Source organism: Achroia grisella, unplaced genomic scaffold, assembly GCF_030625045.1.
Source record: "Achroia grisella isolate CSIRO2021 unplaced genomic scaffold, CSIRO_AGI_Agris_v1 utg204, whole genome shotgun sequence".
Classification (NCBI taxonomy): domain Eukaryota; kingdom Metazoa; phylum Arthropoda; class Insecta; order Lepidoptera; family Pyralidae; genus Achroia; species Achroia grisella.
The window spans coordinates 2,546,034-2,563,553 of NW_026712703.1; the positions used below are offsets into that span (position 1 = coordinate 2,546,034).

The 17,520-nt window shown below is 30.4% G+C and overlaps 1 protein-coding gene across 1 annotated transcript; it reads right to left on the minus strand.

The window, feature by feature from the left end:
- Positions 1 to 367: 367 nt before the first annotated feature.
- Positions 368 to 3,288, minus strand: LOC131841979 (uncharacterized). The gene is made up of 2 exons (XM_059190404.1): positions 2,902 to 3,288; positions 368 to 2,620 (listed from the first exon to the last, which is right to left on the minus strand). The coding sequence occupies exon 2, from the start codon at positions 2,594 to 2,596 to the stop codon at positions 1,082 to 1,084; it is 1,515 nt and encodes a 504-aa protein (XP_059046387.1). The 5' UTR covers positions 2,597 to 2,620; positions 2,902 to 3,288; the 3' UTR covers positions 368 to 1,081.
- Positions 3,289 to 17,520: the final 14,232 nt, after the last annotated feature.

A 17,520-nucleotide genomic window follows, 5' to 3' on the forward strand; every position in this document is an offset into this window, starting at 1 on the left:
CACACTGTCCTAATCTTATCCTTGGATTCTTTAATTTTTTTATTTAGATAATTAGACTTTGCTACATTACATACCTTTTTAAAAGTTTTTGAGTATCTTTTTACATAATTTACGAATGTACTATCGAAACGGTATTTTTTTTGATCATATAAATCAAATAATATATTTCTACTTTTAAGAATTCCCTTTGTAGCCCATTCTGAAAATTTTGTTTTGTTACTAATACTGATAGTTTTTTTGTTAAAAGCCTTATTATACTCGTAAGAAACAATATTGAAGAAATCTGTATAAAGTTTGTTTGGTTCATCAGATTGAGGACAAAAATCTAATTTACTACGAACTGATATTTTAAATTTATTGATCTTATAACTAGTCAAGTCTCTTTTTAATAAATTAATTTTCCTAATTTTGTTTACGTGATTTGGAAAAATTACTAATTGACCACAGTGATCAGAAGGAAGGTTGTTTAATATTATTTTATCTAAATATTCACTGTTGCTAAATATGTTATCCAAACAAGTAGCAGACGTGGCTGTGATACGAGTGGGTTCGTGGAAGACACTACTCAAGTCAAAAGATTGAAATAAACTCATTAATTTAGTTTTTGTGGTGTTATGTGATAAAATGTCAACATTGAAATCACCACACACTATAAATTTTTTGTTAATATTAAATACTCTTTTTAAAATATCCTCCATTACCTCTTCAAATAAATTATAATCACTATTTGGAGGTCTATATACACACATAACTATATAATTTTCTAGTTCCACGCAGGAAATTTCAATACAACACTCAACGGAAAGATTGCCAATATCACTACGTTCTTTTACTTTTATATTATTTTTCACCAATATCATGGAACCTCCTCTATTTACTATTTTTCTATTAAAGCAGCTGACAATATTATAATTGTTTAAGCTTAACATCATATTGCTCACTTTGAGCCAATGTTCAGTTAAACATAGAACATCTATATTATTTTTTTCTAAAAACAATTGAATAATTAATTCACAGCCGAGAAAACTTTGTATGTTCTGGTGAACAATTTTCAATTCTGATAGCTTTCCCTTTGTCTTTTTCAGCAGTTTAAATCTGCAGTCATATTTAAATTATTGTAAATAAAAGGATTCTTACTAGAATCAATATTTATGTCAATATTTTCAGAATGTTTAGTATTAACATTAGTACAAATACTACTAATTGGATTAGTGCAACCCATTATATTACTTATAATGGGGTCATTTATATTATAAGCTAGTAAACTAGCTATATTTCTTATTTGTTTTTTAGGCAGATAAAATCTATCTCCAGTCATACAAAAGTTTGTAACAAATTTGTTACTATCAAAAAATAAAAAGTCATTATGACGACAAGTCATATTATAAATTAAATTATTAATATAATATATGAACTTATTTTGTTCAATAGTCAGAGAATGACAGTAAGGAAATGCACATAAAATTATTTTACCTATGCCCAGCTCAGCAATATTAAGCAAAGAGTTTACAAGTTTAATGACATGACTTTTTTTTACATTTAAACAGTTGCCTAAAGCAATGACTAATGTGGTTAACTTATCATACCTACCATTAACCACCTTATTTAAAATATTAGGCAATGAAGCACCAGGTAGACAATTATTTATAACATGTTGAGATAAACTTTCTGATAATGAACGGCCCAAACCCTTACCATATTCATCTGAATAAATAATTGTCCTTCGTACTGGTGCAACATTACAATTATCAGTTTTTAAAGACAAGTTAGAATTGAGTAAATTTGAACAAGGAGTGATTGACTCAGTCAAGACTGATGTGATTGACTTATTGTTATTTCCATTAGGGCTATATTGACAAGATTTAGGAGATTCAGGTGTCTCACAACAACATTTCTCTGTCAATGAGGTGAACCGCTCCATGTTGTAATTACCCAACTCTATTAATTTATCCAGTGATTTACTATAGTTATTAATTTCATGTTGAGCACACTCATATTTATTTGTTAAATTATATAATAAAGATTCCAACTCTTGAATTTTACTCTTTAATTTATTTTGTTCTAAATCCTTATCATGTAAATTTGTTTTACAATTTTGAAGTTCTTGTAACAGGTCTAATTTTTGTCTTCTAATATTTATAGATTTTAAACATTTAGTATGAGTTCTCACTAACTTTTCTGACTTTTTAATAAATTTGTTTATTTTTATATATTTTTTTAATTTATTGACACTATTAAATTGACTAGTACAACTATTTGAGCTGGGTGTATTTGTTAAATCTATGGTCACCAACGGCTGAGTAGACTTTTGATCACAAGTGACATTTAACAATTCTGTATACAGATCTAAGGTGTTATTATAGCTACTCACCCGTTTGTGTTCCAACATAGATTCACTATGTGCTTGAGCTTCCTTAAGGTGTCTCTCGAGGTGAGTGATACGCTGTAGATTTGACTCATATGTGTCCCTGCAGTGATCATATTCATTAACAATTTCCTGAAGTCTATCCCTGTCAACGCGTAGGTCTTCACAGAATACATTAATGTTTACAAGTTCCCCCTTCAGGGCCACATATTTGTCAAATAGAGATTTCATCTCTATTTCACTATCATCCCGTTCCTGTAAAAATACTTTATTCAAGTCTTGGGTTTTCTTTAATTCAACGAGTGCCACCTTAAGTTTAGCATCAAGATCACAGGCTCTTCGGGACATCATTATTAAATATGCTGAGTAATAAATTTAAATATAAAGGAATTAAATGGAATTTAAAACTTGTGCTATTTCCTTACAATAAAATTTATTTATAAATATATAATATGTAAGTAATGTTAGTAAATATGTTAAATATAAATAACAATACTAAAGATTATTATATGTAAGAACTTACAGTTAGTACTTACAATAATATTTGGTTAGTGGGTAATTTTTTTTTTCCTCGACGCACAACTTGAATTCACTTTTAAAATTACCACAATATTAACATGTAACACAAAACAAGTAATAATAAAGGAATGTTATAATAATTTAAATTGAATTACGCGATAACATATACAAGATTGATGTAAATATAAGTTTATTACGAACTTTGACAGTTGACCGGTAGGAAATATTTGTGTCGATTTTTGTACACAAATACAATATAAAAATGAACACAAACAACAATAGATGCTTCTTATAGCTTAAACTCACTAATTATATCAATTGCACTAAAAAAATCGAGTAGTAAATTATATAAAAGTATTTAATTATTACGGCCAGCTGACAAAGACAGTTATCGGTAATGTTGCCAGTCGAGAAAAAAAAACAATATAATATATATAATAAATAGCTGTCATATCCAAACAGTATATGCGAGCGGAATCAAAAATTATACAGAAAGGTGTTTTCTTATCGCTCAGAGTACAGGTGAGTCTGATTTGCTATTTGGTACTCGAGATCCTCCCAGCTGCCGAGCTCCGAGGCAAAATTCTACAACATACTCACGTAGCTCATTTCCTTAGTAATGGGGTTATATTCCGCGGCACAATTTTCAATTTCCTAACCTCTTTCTATATTATATCCGTTTTTTCGGCGACTGAATTGTACTCTGTGATTTTTCTCCTGTTTTGAGAAATGTTTGGATGTCTGTTACTAATATAATTTTAATGACACTACAGCATTTAAAAAGGAACAGTGATCTGAATAAAATACATTGTACATTAACTATCCCAACTTATAGCGTAAGTCATCATTCTAATCTGGAAAAACACTACAAATTTTTAATATAAATATTGGCATTATCAACTATAGAAACTGATTTAATTTTCTTTTAATTTATTCTTAAAATTTTAATTATTTTATTTAGAGATACAACTACTAAAGAGAGATTTTATTTAGACAAAAACATGAAGTAGTCCGGCTGTCATTCTGTTACTTCGGCTAGTTAAATTGATAAGACCTTATGTGTCACTATATATGTATTTCTGATTGACTCCCCAGTGATGGTAACACCTAACCAAATTCATTTGAGAATGGTAGTGGCCCTGAAGCTTTCCTCGTGGATCCACCAAATATATCTAGCAACATTTGTTCACCGTTACAGTAGATAAATGCTCCGGCTACCGCATGTTAAATATCGGTGGACCAAGTATAATTAAGACGAAAGTTTTTATTCAATACTTGATTCAAAAATACTCTCAGTAATAATATAGGTAAACATTAACTTAATTCACAGTCCTATAAATTTATATAAATTATTGCTTATTTAACTCCACTACTACACAATGGAGGTTTTATCGTGATGCAACTGGCTGACAGTTGACGAAGGCGGTCTTTTTGTCATAGACGTCCAATCTCTATTATATAGTAATATAAAGCGAAGCTAAATTACTATTAATATAAAGTATTGATATCTCTTTATATCAGTGCATTAAATATAAAATGTCATTAATTTTTTAAATATTTATACACTATCTGTTCATTATTAATATATCCAATTCAATGTGTATATTTTATTACCAATGATGCTAGCGATTTCGTTATATATGGTATATATGTTCCGTATTCCGAACCTCCTTGGTCTAAGCAGGTTTTATCATTCTTCATCTAACTGAAGCAAAGGCCGCTTGGTAATACTGCCCACAAATAATTATGGCAACTTAAATTTCGAATTTAGAATAAAAGAAAACAATTGAAAATAAGAACTGGTATAAAACGGACGCTCCGTATTTTTAACTGTATGAAACGAGATTATTAATGATTTATTTAATATAATATCATTGTTTTTTAAGAAAATATAGGTCAATACTAGTACTACACATAGGGACGTTCCTGACCAAAGGTGAGTAAATTTGGTTTTACATTGCTTACTCTGGGGTGTTCGGTGTGTGGAAGATATCATTCCAGATCGAAATCGTATTTCTGCGTCCTTTTCCATTAATTATTTTCTTTTCAATAAATAGAGTCCATCATTACGTGAAATAGCTGTGACGTGGTCGAGTGGAATGAGTAGTCATGCTCACTAAAATGTCCAGACATGTGGCGGCGTGGTGGGCCGGGTCATTGGGCTCCCTAAAATATGGTCGTCTCATCCGTCATACTCGTGAATGAGTGCTGCTTGTAGGAACTGGTCTGCTCTTATCACTACGACTGATTTAATCATATTGTATATTTATATTTGACCTAAAAAAAATAGTGATGGTTGGTAGTTTGTATTCACACGTTTCGATTTATAAATGTAAAGTTACAAGGGTTATTTAAAAGAGTAACACACAAGTTTCTTGCTCATTCTTCTTGTGATGAGACAGCTTTCTGAATGAGCGGTAGATAAAAAAAAATGTTATGGCTATTCAAAAGTGCTTAAATTAAGTTTATTTGAATAAATGATTTCTATATATATATATGCCATTGACGATAAAGAAACTACATTAATAATATCAGAAAAACTGATCAAAGTCTTCGTCCCACGTTAAATAGTGTTAACGATTTTTTTAAGAGTAATAAAATGTAGAAAAGAAGTATAATTAGAAAAAATAATAAAAAGAACTCGTGACTAATTGTAATTGTTTTCTTGAACATGTTGTGTTGTTTAGTATCAATAATGTAAACATTACATTTAACTTCAAATTTGTTAGAGATAACGTAATTAAATGCAAATCCTCAAATAAAAAGAAAATCACGTTAGATTTTCATTGCTAATTCTATAATAGATAACAATTAAGTTTACAGCTTGCTACTCATTCTACTGCTAAATACCACAAACTTCTCATCACTTTAAATATCTACATATAAGATTTTGTTTGAACTGTATAATATAATAATATATGTAATAGAATAGAATAGAATAGAAAATCATTTATTCAAATAAACTTACATTGAAGCACTTTTGAATAGTCATAACATTTTTTTTTAATCTACCGCTCATTCGGAATGCTGTCTCATCACAAGAAGAATAAGCAAGAAACTTGTGTGTTGCTCTTTTAAATAATTTATTCTAACTTACAATTTAAGTTTAAGTGTGTGAATACAAACCACCGATTAGCACTAAATCAATGAAATAATAAAATAGAAAAAACATTCAATATACAACAACTGGTTAAACAATTAATAAGAGAAAATAAGTCATAGTGATTAGAGCAGACCAGTCCACACAAGCAGCACCTGTTCGTATAATTAATCATCATCACTATCTCAGCTCGGAAGACGTCCACTGCTGGACATCTTTGTCCAGCGGTGGTCTTCAAGTCCTCCCCCAAAGATCTCCACGACGATCGGTCCTGCGCTTCTCGCATCCATCGCCTTCCACCGATCTTGATCGTCGCTGCTGGAGATTCACCTTGCTCTCCAGCAAGGCCTCCGCCTTCCCACGCTGCGTCTTCCGGTCCATGGTCGCCACTCTTGACTTTATTGCCCCAACGGCCATCTGTCATACGAACTATGTGCCCTGCCTATGGCCACTTCAGTTTCGCAATTCTTCGGGCTAAGTCGGTCACTTTGGTTCCTCTGCGGATCTCCTCATTTCTAATTCGTTCACGCAGAGAATTATAATTAATAATAGTAATAAATTTAATAATACACACAACGCTAACTAGTTCCAAGTTAAATTTGTTTATGAATACTAAAGAACTGAATAAAAATATTTTACATTTTTTTTCTAGATAGAGAAACCCACAGAAGAGAAGAGAGAAGCATACAGAAGTCCACGCGCACTAAGTTGATATTGCCAGCGTAATATATGTTAGATACGAATAATGAATACTTTATTGTGATCACAAGAATGCATTTTCTATTCTGTAGATTGTACAGAATGCTTCTTTAAAACATAGTTTGAATAAAAGTAACTCCGACGAAGTTTCTTTGCTGGTTTTAAAATAGTCTTGCCTTGACGCTAAGTAAGTAAGAAATATGAATGTTGTCTCACTGGTTAAATTTTATTTTAAAACTAGCTGTACCATCCATTTTATATACATACTAAAGTTTTGGAATAACCATAGGTTACATTAACTTTTTGATTAGAATAAGAATAAAATAGACATTTGTTACGGTAAGTTGTAAGACTTCGTTGAAAACTGGAATCAACTATAATAGATAAACAGTTTCTAAGATTAGGCTGCATAAAACTATAGAAAATTATTTTAAATACATTCTTTAATCTTAATATATTATTTTCATTTTTTTATATTTAAAGTACAAGTACAGGTTGTTTTAAATATTAATTATATAATAGGTATGTATAGGTATAATAGGTTGATATTAATTATATAAATAATGGCATGAGATACGTATCTCTATATGTATTTAAGTCTGGTACGTGGCATTGGTTAAATTGTTGGCACCTACCTACGCTGTATTATTGTAAAGACAAAATATATTACCAAAATTTATTTGTCATTGTATTATTCGTCGAATAATATTTTGTTTATGGCTAATCTCGTCGAGAATCATTTACAGACGAGGCAAATTTCGGACGTTTAAATTTCACGAGCTTTCATAAAATTACCTATTGTTAATAACGTACCCCTGTAACGTTGTAAGCGCTCTGATGGTGCGAGGCTCCGCAACAGATCGCCCTAATGAGAAAAGTTGGATAGCCTTCGTGAGACTGAGAAACAATGGCACCACCCAACAATTTCCTGACACTGGACAATCAATTCAAAAGCTTTTTGTAGCTTCCACCCGCCCACTAACTTTCTTGCTTTCGATACTCATGCTTTTTAAAATTCTCCGAAATTTATTGTAGAGAATTTTAAAAAGCCTTCATCATTTCTTCATAAGTTGTACAAAACAAAAGACATATACAACCGAACATAAGTATATTACTGCAATAACAGGGTATTTCGCGCAGCTCTGTCCGCGTGCGAATATTTAATTTCTACTCTGTCGGGAAGTATTCTGAAATATTTTCTTACTATTTATTCTAGACAAATGAAAATAGTGGAAATATTAGATATAATAAATAATAAAAAAACATTGATTTTATATCTAATTTTATTTTAATCTTTGGTTAGTTCTTTGTCACTTGTAGCGCCAACTTGAACAATTTATTTTCAATAATTTGCAAGAAAAATTCTTGCACAGAGAAGGAACTGTGCTTAAATATTGAAATAAAATAAATTATATATGATCTATAATCCTGTAGTGACTTTCAAACATATTGTATGATATACACAATGTACAATATATGTTATATTATGTATTTACTACTATAAGAAATCATAAATAAATAACATTACTTCAATATTCATAGACACTTTCAAACATTTTGATTGAGAATAACTAATAATGTATTATTAAGTATAGTGCCTTCTCACCGTCCGAAATTATATTCGACGAGTGTGTTTGTCTTGTTTCGTATTTTTCCTGTTATTGCTGAGTCGAGTGTTAGGGAGTTTGTTTTCTTGTTTACAAAAGGCCATACAGAGCGGGTGTTTGCCTTTGTTCACGTAATTACATTGTTACTCTCGCTCGCTCCACACCTGTCACCATCAAATAGGTACGTACCTACCTACTGCTGAAATTTCACTTTATGAGCTTCAAAACTTGATAAACTATGGTTAGTAGTACGTAGGATCGATTAATGATAACATACTCATATTTGCCGACAATTTTCAGACAATGGTGAAAGGTTAAATAAAATATGTTCAATATATAAATTAACCTTCTTTGTCTATCTCTTTAACTTTACTTCTTTATCCTTAGCTTCTTTCTTTACATATTATGTGTTTGCCTGTTCTGAAAGCGGGGGTAGTTACATTCCTATGGGACAATAATAATTTAGCGAAATTTATAAACACATGCAAACCTGCAAATTTTATTAATAAATTCTATAGAGATTGTATTCATGCTTTTCATTTGCACATCATAAGTAAACGGCTATCTACAAATATACATGCGTATGATGTCGCGGGGACCACTAGTTTTAATATACATTTTTTTGCAAATAAATTATATAATTTAATTTCATGCTGAGTCATAGTCTATCCTGACTGCTATCAAACATTATGACATGAGTTATGCTCTTAATGTTTAATGCGGATCGAAACAAAATCAAAAGACTTAGTGTCAATTTATTATATATTTGTGAATTATTCTTCAATGTAACAGACAATATAATCCAAGAGACGGTGGTATCTTCGCTCCTACCGTAATTGGTTAAAATAAGCTTATGACAAAATATAAACTAGCGCGGTACATTCACAAGCATAGTAGTTTATAGCCCTTCTCTTAACAACCTGATTCTTTTTCTGGAAATTTCACATTGCGCTATCTGCTCCCAAGCTAAGCAGAGCTTGTATTCTGGATACTAAACAGCATATAGAAATACTTAAATATATTTTTTCGGATATTCATACATAATATATGTACATAATAACAAACAGCTGTATTCATAGGTAGTTGTATTCATGTCATACATACACAAAAGTTTGCATCTTACAAGGAATCGAACCCGCGACCATCGAAAGTAAGGCAGTGTAACTGCTGGACCACAGAGGCCGCTATAGGTAGATACTAAATTAAATAATACGTTAAAGAGACGGTACCGTTATTCACTTTCATAATTACAGTGTCAATGTTGGCTCATTATCGCGACATTCACATAAAGTGTAAACACAACTGCACTATACTATACGTGTGTTGACATGGGAATTTGTTCGTATTATCTAAAAATACACTCGCAAAAAAGAAATCATAAAAATGACATTTGGTAAATTACAAGGTGTCAGGTTCAATCAGGTGGGCATCGACTCCATATTTGACCCTAGGGTGGAGGATTGTTAGGGCAACCCGAAGCTCACCGGGGAGGCATTAGGGTCTGGAGGTGGCCTGCAGGGAACAGTGTCTGTCTAGATGGAAGGTCCCTTCGATGGGAACCATGCCGGTGGTCTTGGTGAATGCTTGCGTATCCCATGGCCACGGCGATTATGTCGAGTAGGAATAGTCGTCAGGTTTTTAGCAGGTAGAAGTCCGGCAGTATTCATTCGTCCCTAAGCGGATGGTTCTCAATGATGGATTTTCCTGACGTAAAAAAAAAGGTAACCCATAGCGGTACCGTTACAGTAAATTCATATCTCTACCAGGCAGTAATAGGCCTTCAGTTGTTCTATTTTCTTACGCGTATTTAGAGTATCCCCTGCATTCATCTCTACATTCGTCGGATGATTCATTAAAGGATAGCTGTGGCAAAAAGCTTTAGGCTTGCTTGAAGAAAAGCTAAATCACCCTCTGCTATATATTATATATATACCCTCAGTCAAATACCGTCTGCATATAAGTAGTTTAGTTACTATACAATTATTCTTCAATTTGTTTTTCCATTGTTTATAAGAGAGATCTCTAAAAAAATGTACTTATTTCTGTGAAATAATATGGATGCTTAAAAAGGTATCTACGTATAATATAGTGATAAGGTGTAAAGGAAAGGGTTCGAACAAATTTCTCCAAGTAACATGGGTCGAGATACGAAAACATTTTTTGAACAGATACCTAACAGATGTATCTTGTGACTACGCGTTTTGTATGAAGGTTTGTAGAAAGTTTTATATAACACATTACTATTTGTATGTCTCTTTTTTATCAAACTTGACCTTATTGATCTCTGTTTCACGGAAAACATTTTTAGAACATTCTCTCATCACTTGTCTCATCATTTTTTCTACAATATCACGAAGATCAGTCAGTAGATAAACACCTTTACTATCTACCGATATGACCATGTAATGTGCTTAATTTCTTCTTTTGTGGAATAGGTATTCCCATTATGTATTTATTTCTTTATATAATATAGTTCCATAAGTGTTTCGTGAAAAACTACTCCGTAAGACTAAACTGTGTGGCTAACTCTTCTTCTGATTTCACCGTCCAAGGACCTTTTTTACTTTCATCCACAACTGCCGGCATGATCTATCATTTAATTAAAACTTTTTAGCACTGAAATTTATTAGTATTTATTTTGTTCACAAAGCATTGACATAATTTACAGTATAACAGAGTCATTTGAGTATGTAAATTTAAAGCTAAACTATAAATTTGTAACAAGTATTTGATAGGGCTATAGAATTCAGGTATGATAACTGTTCCTAAAAATAAAATAAATATGTCCTTCCGCTTATTGTGTGTAGTCAGGTATCGAAATTATAAACAATATGCCGCCTGAAAATATCTAATAATTACTTACATAATGCAACAAATATAGACCACATGGCTGTATAGTGGAGTATTATTAGAACTACATAGATAAATATTAAAATCAACACAGTTTATTCGTGTCTTTTATATTTTGTACATTTACAGATAGAGCCATATTCATTACAGTATAAGTACCAGAATGTAGGTAACATGTTATAAATGTAGGTCAACGTTGTGCTAAAAAGTAACGTACCAACCTCAGACTGCATAAAACTCGCAATTCGTTAGCTACAAAAAATATGAACCGGAGTCAAGGAAAATGTTTTGCAATCAATACCTGAGCTTCCAACGTACAATTTGTTATAGGTGCCGTAATAGAATTGGTCATGGCTCTACGGTATATTATTCGTAAAAACAGTATACTGTATTTGAGCACATATTGGTGTATAGTAAACATGAATATTATACTTATTAGGTTAATTAAATTATTTTATTATTTTTTGACGTAGTTACTATTTACACGTTATATCAAGAAAAACATCGGACTTACCATATTTTTCATTATTGTTTTGTTGGAATTCAAAATTGATATGAAAGTCATTCACCTGTGCGTCTCGTATTTTTCCTTAGTATAATAACAGTTAAATCACAATGCGCATAACAAAATAAATTGTCCTATATATATTTTAGAATCATCTAAGCTATTTGAGATAGTAGTGTCATATTATATTTACACGAATATTCAAAATCAAATCTTCTGGATAACTTTTCTTGTTATTACTGTGTACAGACACATGTGTAAGAAACCAAGAAATAATAATAAACACAGTTGTTTGTATTGAACGGGCATTGTACCGTCCACAATGCGAGGCAATTTATATATAATACTACACCACTAAGGTCCAGTCTCCAGATGTACACAAATATTTACTTCTTATCTATATTAGAATTTTAAATGTCCAAAAAAGATATAAAGATCTATATAGACATAACAGACTCTGTAGTTTTCTAAAAAATTAGAGCCTCTTTAAGAAACACATATTGTAGAAATGAAATCCTATCCATTATTTTTCGATGTTTCTAGAGATTAGCACGGTCATACACACAGACAGACGAGCACCAAGGGACTTCCTTTTACTCTATGTATAGACTCTTTATTTCCCGCAGTAAGGATATCAAATATAAATTTGACTTGTCAGCCCCTGCCTTAGTCTGTCCCTTGTCAAGGAAAGGCTATCGCGCATTTTTTCTATCTCAGTGGATAACATAAATACATATGAATGTTTTGATTTAGAACTGAGTTTTATTAGGCTTTTTGGAGGACAAAACTGTCTCGCATGGAGACAAGAATAATAAAAATTTTATAGAAAATATGTCTTTGAGCTCCATTATAGAGCTGAATATGAGGATAAACTATGCATTTGTTAGTACTTTTATGGACAGATATCCTAATATATTTAAATATACATAAATATATATATATATATATATAATAAAAACAATACAATTACTACATATTTGTGTCTATATTTGAAAAAAAAACAAGGTACGGTCTTCTTTAATTAAGTCCTATTAATAAAATATATGAAAGTGAACTTAAGGGAAGATAAATATGGACTATTTTTAGTATGTATGTCATTCGCAACATTGCCAAAATATTAAGAACTCTGTAACACGATTTAATAATAAATATTTGTGATCTTGTTTTTTATACTTTTTATAGCATATTAATGTTTGCAACAATAGTGGTATAACATAAAAATCACAGGTCTTCCTAACATCATTATCTTGAGTACTACGTAATTCATTCACTACTACATTATTACTAATATTATATCTAACCCTTCAAACAGCAAAACAATGAAAGCACACTGCTTGACTGCCGAATTTATAAAACTTACCTAGTCATGAAACAATACTGTAATTAATCTCTGTCTACCTTGTATTTTAGCAAATTGTTGCAATATACAAATAACACCAGCTTCCTACGTGTTAGTACAACTCAATAATATAATAATTTAAGACCTAACTACACTTAGGAATTAATATTGCACTCTAATATGTAATGATTATTTAAGTATGCAGCTAAATGTTTTAACGTAATGCAAGTAATACATTACAAATGTATAGAAATCGACTTTAAATTAGAAGATTTCAAATATATTTCAACAATTTGTAGTCTTCGAATTAGTAAAGTTTAATTAAAGTATTCGATATGCATTTTTCTTGGATATTAAAAGAATAAAATATAAATTCAAATTTGAATTTGAATTTCTAAATAAAAGGTTTTATTCTAAACTTTGTTTATACTTATTCCATGTCACTAAAATATAATTACATATTAAAAGATTTTATTATAATATGGCATTGATTGTAACTGTAGAATTTACATTAAGAACCAAGGGTACCGAAAGGTAAAGGTAAGTTTGGATGTGGTGGCCATTACAATGATGTCATCATTCATATCTGATATATCATGATATAAAATGTAAGTATATATTGTTATATCTTCAGATTTATAGCCGTGTGCAATATTTCAACACGATTGGATAATCGGAAGTGATTTGTCCCTAGATTTATCTTCTACAGACAAACTCGACACAAAAAAAAGATTTTAATGGTTAATATTCATAGTAGTACATCGCTATACAGCTATGACGCGCTCGTCATACTACTGCCGCTGCGCGCCGTGCGTCTGTGGGACATTGCGTATCTGCCGGAAAATAAAAGACTACAAAATGTATTAATTGTTGTGCTATTCATTATAAATTATTTTATACTATTGTTCATACTATTCATGCAATTTCCTTTGAATATAATAAAATACCTATATACACAACAAAACGGAATATAAATTACTTATTATTATTAATTCCGACAAATATAAACTCTAGCAAGCATCTTAATGTATTATGAAAAGGTATTGAATTCGCATAAAAATAATAATCGCAAATAAATATAAAAATACGGAAAAAATATCTATTCATATTGAAAATAATTGTAAAATGCTTGTGCATATCTATCCAAGTGTCTCCCAGTTTATTGCAATATTACTTCAATTGACATATTTAATCGACATGAAATATTTTTATGAATATTATAACACAACGTTGAATTTTTTACAGCAGTTCCGCCCGTAAGGAATCCTTTGTACTTTATTTCGTTGGGAATTTCAGGAAATCCCTTGTTAGTACTCACTTATCCTAAACGATTTGTAAAGAAAGTCTGTGTAAAATTTCATAAGTTTCTATTTTTACATAATTTCATATGTATTATAGTTATTACAACATATATATTTACTTCGTATAATCAGGGTAACGTCATTTATTTGTAAATTGTACCTACAGGTATTCAAAATTTTATAAAGAACCTTCTCCAGAATGAAAAGGCATGTTACTGCATCGATAAGGGTTCTACGGTTCTATAGGACCCTAGGGATTTCACGGCAATTTCTTTAAAGGCGGCTAAGGTTAAGAATTAACATGAAATCAAATGAAAATACTACCGAATCTGTTAGGAAACACAGTTCGCCTTCGCTCGAACCCCAAGATCTCTTTGTTGCAATAAATATTGGATTAAATGAAAATTCAGTTGGGCTTAACACTCGAGATAAATGAATATGGAATAAAACTCCTCGTAAATTTTCAATGTAAAACGCCTCTTGGGCACAAAATTACTTTACTTGTTAATAGTAGTTACAATGTATTTATGTTTCGATGTATTATTTAAATAAATGTTAATAGAAATAAGTTTAAAACAATCGGTCAGTAACAAAGTTGTGTAAATTGGTACTTATCCTTTATAAACAACATTTTCCGAAATAACAATTAGATATTGATTTACTGGCTTGTAAATATTCCCTATCTATATTTATATTGCTGCATGATTAGAATATTTTTAAATTCTTTATAATATGAAAGAAGGAAGTACTTTAATACCTTCATTTTTAATTATAGATACAACTATCTGAATCTTTTGTGACTGCTATTTTCTAAACAATTCATCGCGTCTCCTTTTTGAAGTTGGTTAAAAATCCCTCACACAACTTGCTGAATGTTCAACGGTGAATGAATATTTTCGTAATATTTTTTAGACAAACGTTTCATTTGCATAGATAGGAAATTTCATGGTAATTAATAGTCACCGTTGCGTTGAGAAATGAGGGTTACGTCTGACCACTTCATTCTCATTTGACAAGATTAATGGAATAATGCCACGCAGGCACTAAATTGTACCACAATAATCTATACATATAATAAAACTGTAACGAGAACGTGTTTGTTTACGTGTGAATTGTTTATTGAAAAGTGACGTGCATTGTCTAATCAATTGGCTAATAAAAAATATTCCAAATTTGTATTTAAATTGTTTTATACACTTCTGTTCTTATACTATGTTGTTTTCTTCACTTCAATAAATCTGTCTTCATTGAATATTATCATCCTATTTGCTATATATATTTGAAACAATTACAATAAAAATTGTATTAGCATTACAGATTATAATGCATTTATATATGTAGTTATAAAAATATCAGTTGCCTAGTACCTATCCATCATACAAGCCCTACTTATCTTGGGACCAGATGGCGCTGTGTGAATTGTTCTGAGGTATTATTATTGTTAGGTATACACATATAAAAATTATGGTACTATTATCGAACGGAATGGAAAATATTTCAGGTAGTCATTAAATGTCATGTTAGGTATATGTTGCCAAGGAATAAATAAAAAAGAAATATTTTTTTTAATATTACTAGTATGCATACAATGTTCTATCTATTAAGTAGTAAAATATTATATTAAGTTCCTAATTAGCCAGTTCAAAATTAAGTCATTTTTAAACAAGCATAAACTCTAATAGTGTATGTATGTATAGTCCATACTAAACATTATTATAAATGCGTTAGTTTGTATAGACATTCAAACTGTCTAAGGTTAGTTATATTTTCAGGACTAAACGACTAAAAAATCTTAATAAAATTTGATGTGATAATTCTAAGCTAAGGCTGTATCACAATATGTTCCATACACAGACTGTTGTTTATCTAGAAACAGCGAATAACATCTAGGTTCATATAAGAAAATAATGTTATTTGTATATACATTATTTAATATGAATATAATTCCGTTATTAAAAGGTGGCGCATGCTCTTGTTGTCTTTGTTCAAATGGACGTGGAAACTTCTTTTTATCTATTTAAATTGCGACATGTTGTATTATGTTAAAGACCATGTTCTGCTAAATATATTTCAGGTAGTGGTCGACTCTCGATCGTAGAGACAACACGGGTGGAATAACATTTATAAGGAAGGTACGATTGTTGTCCTTCAGAGCTCACATTTTTCGTTAATGTTTTATTTATCAATTCAAGATCGGTACAGTCCTCTTTTAAATTATGTCGACACTAGGACAAAACTTAATGTTCGGTATTGCTCTTTCATATACACACACATATACACCACATTGTTCTTATTTACTTGATAATACGTATTAAATTTACCATAAAATGTATTACTGTAAAAACCACCTGATGACTATCACCTAAAATTCCTTGTAACGAAGAGTTAAATAAAATATGTGTATTACTGAGTAATTTATGATTGTGGGGAAAATATCCTATACTTTTATTAAGGTATATGTTGTACAAATAAGTAAGTAATTAAGTAATGTAAGTAGTAAACGGCTTAGACAAATTTAATGACTTATGTTATATATTGTATGTTAAAATTATATTATATACGTAATAGGAGTAGTAGTGTAGAAGGATAATTCGCGTACTGATTATAATTTTTAATGTCATTCTATTTTAAAGTCATAAAACAATAAATTAGAATATGGCATGCAGGCAACTAAACAAGATATGCAAGACAGGAAAATTTAGGCAACTGCTTATAATTTACTGAACAATATTTCCTTTTTCTTTAAGAATGACAATATAACTGCAGTCATTCGTCTATCATCCATCATCGTCAATAACGGCCCAGGAACACGACCACGGTCTTTACTCATCAGATCTTTTTATCATACTCGCTTTAAACCACTCTGGTCAATCTACATATATATAACTTTTAATAACATCCTATAATAGTACGACCGATTAGATAATATGAAAATAAAAATTGTGAAATATAATGTTTTAGTCATGTATAAAATATATCACGTTAATTGATAGTGTTTTTAATTATCGGAAATTTATATATATATATACATATATTTTCAATTTAGCTTATTAGTACAAATAGGTATATAGATATGACCCCACTAAGACGGTGAATATATTCATCATGGTTAATTTTAATTCCGTATTTATTATATATAATATACAAGGTACAATTCTCAATTACACAAGTAAGATAGAACACCGAGTACCAACTGTAACTATTAACGTACCTAGTGAAAAGCCTTTGTTTTGTT

Coding starts and splice junctions, on each gene's coding strand:
- LOC131841979 (XM_059190404.1), bottom strand. CDS start 2,596: ATGAAATCTCTATTTGACAAATATGTGGCCCTGAAGGGGGAACTTGTA.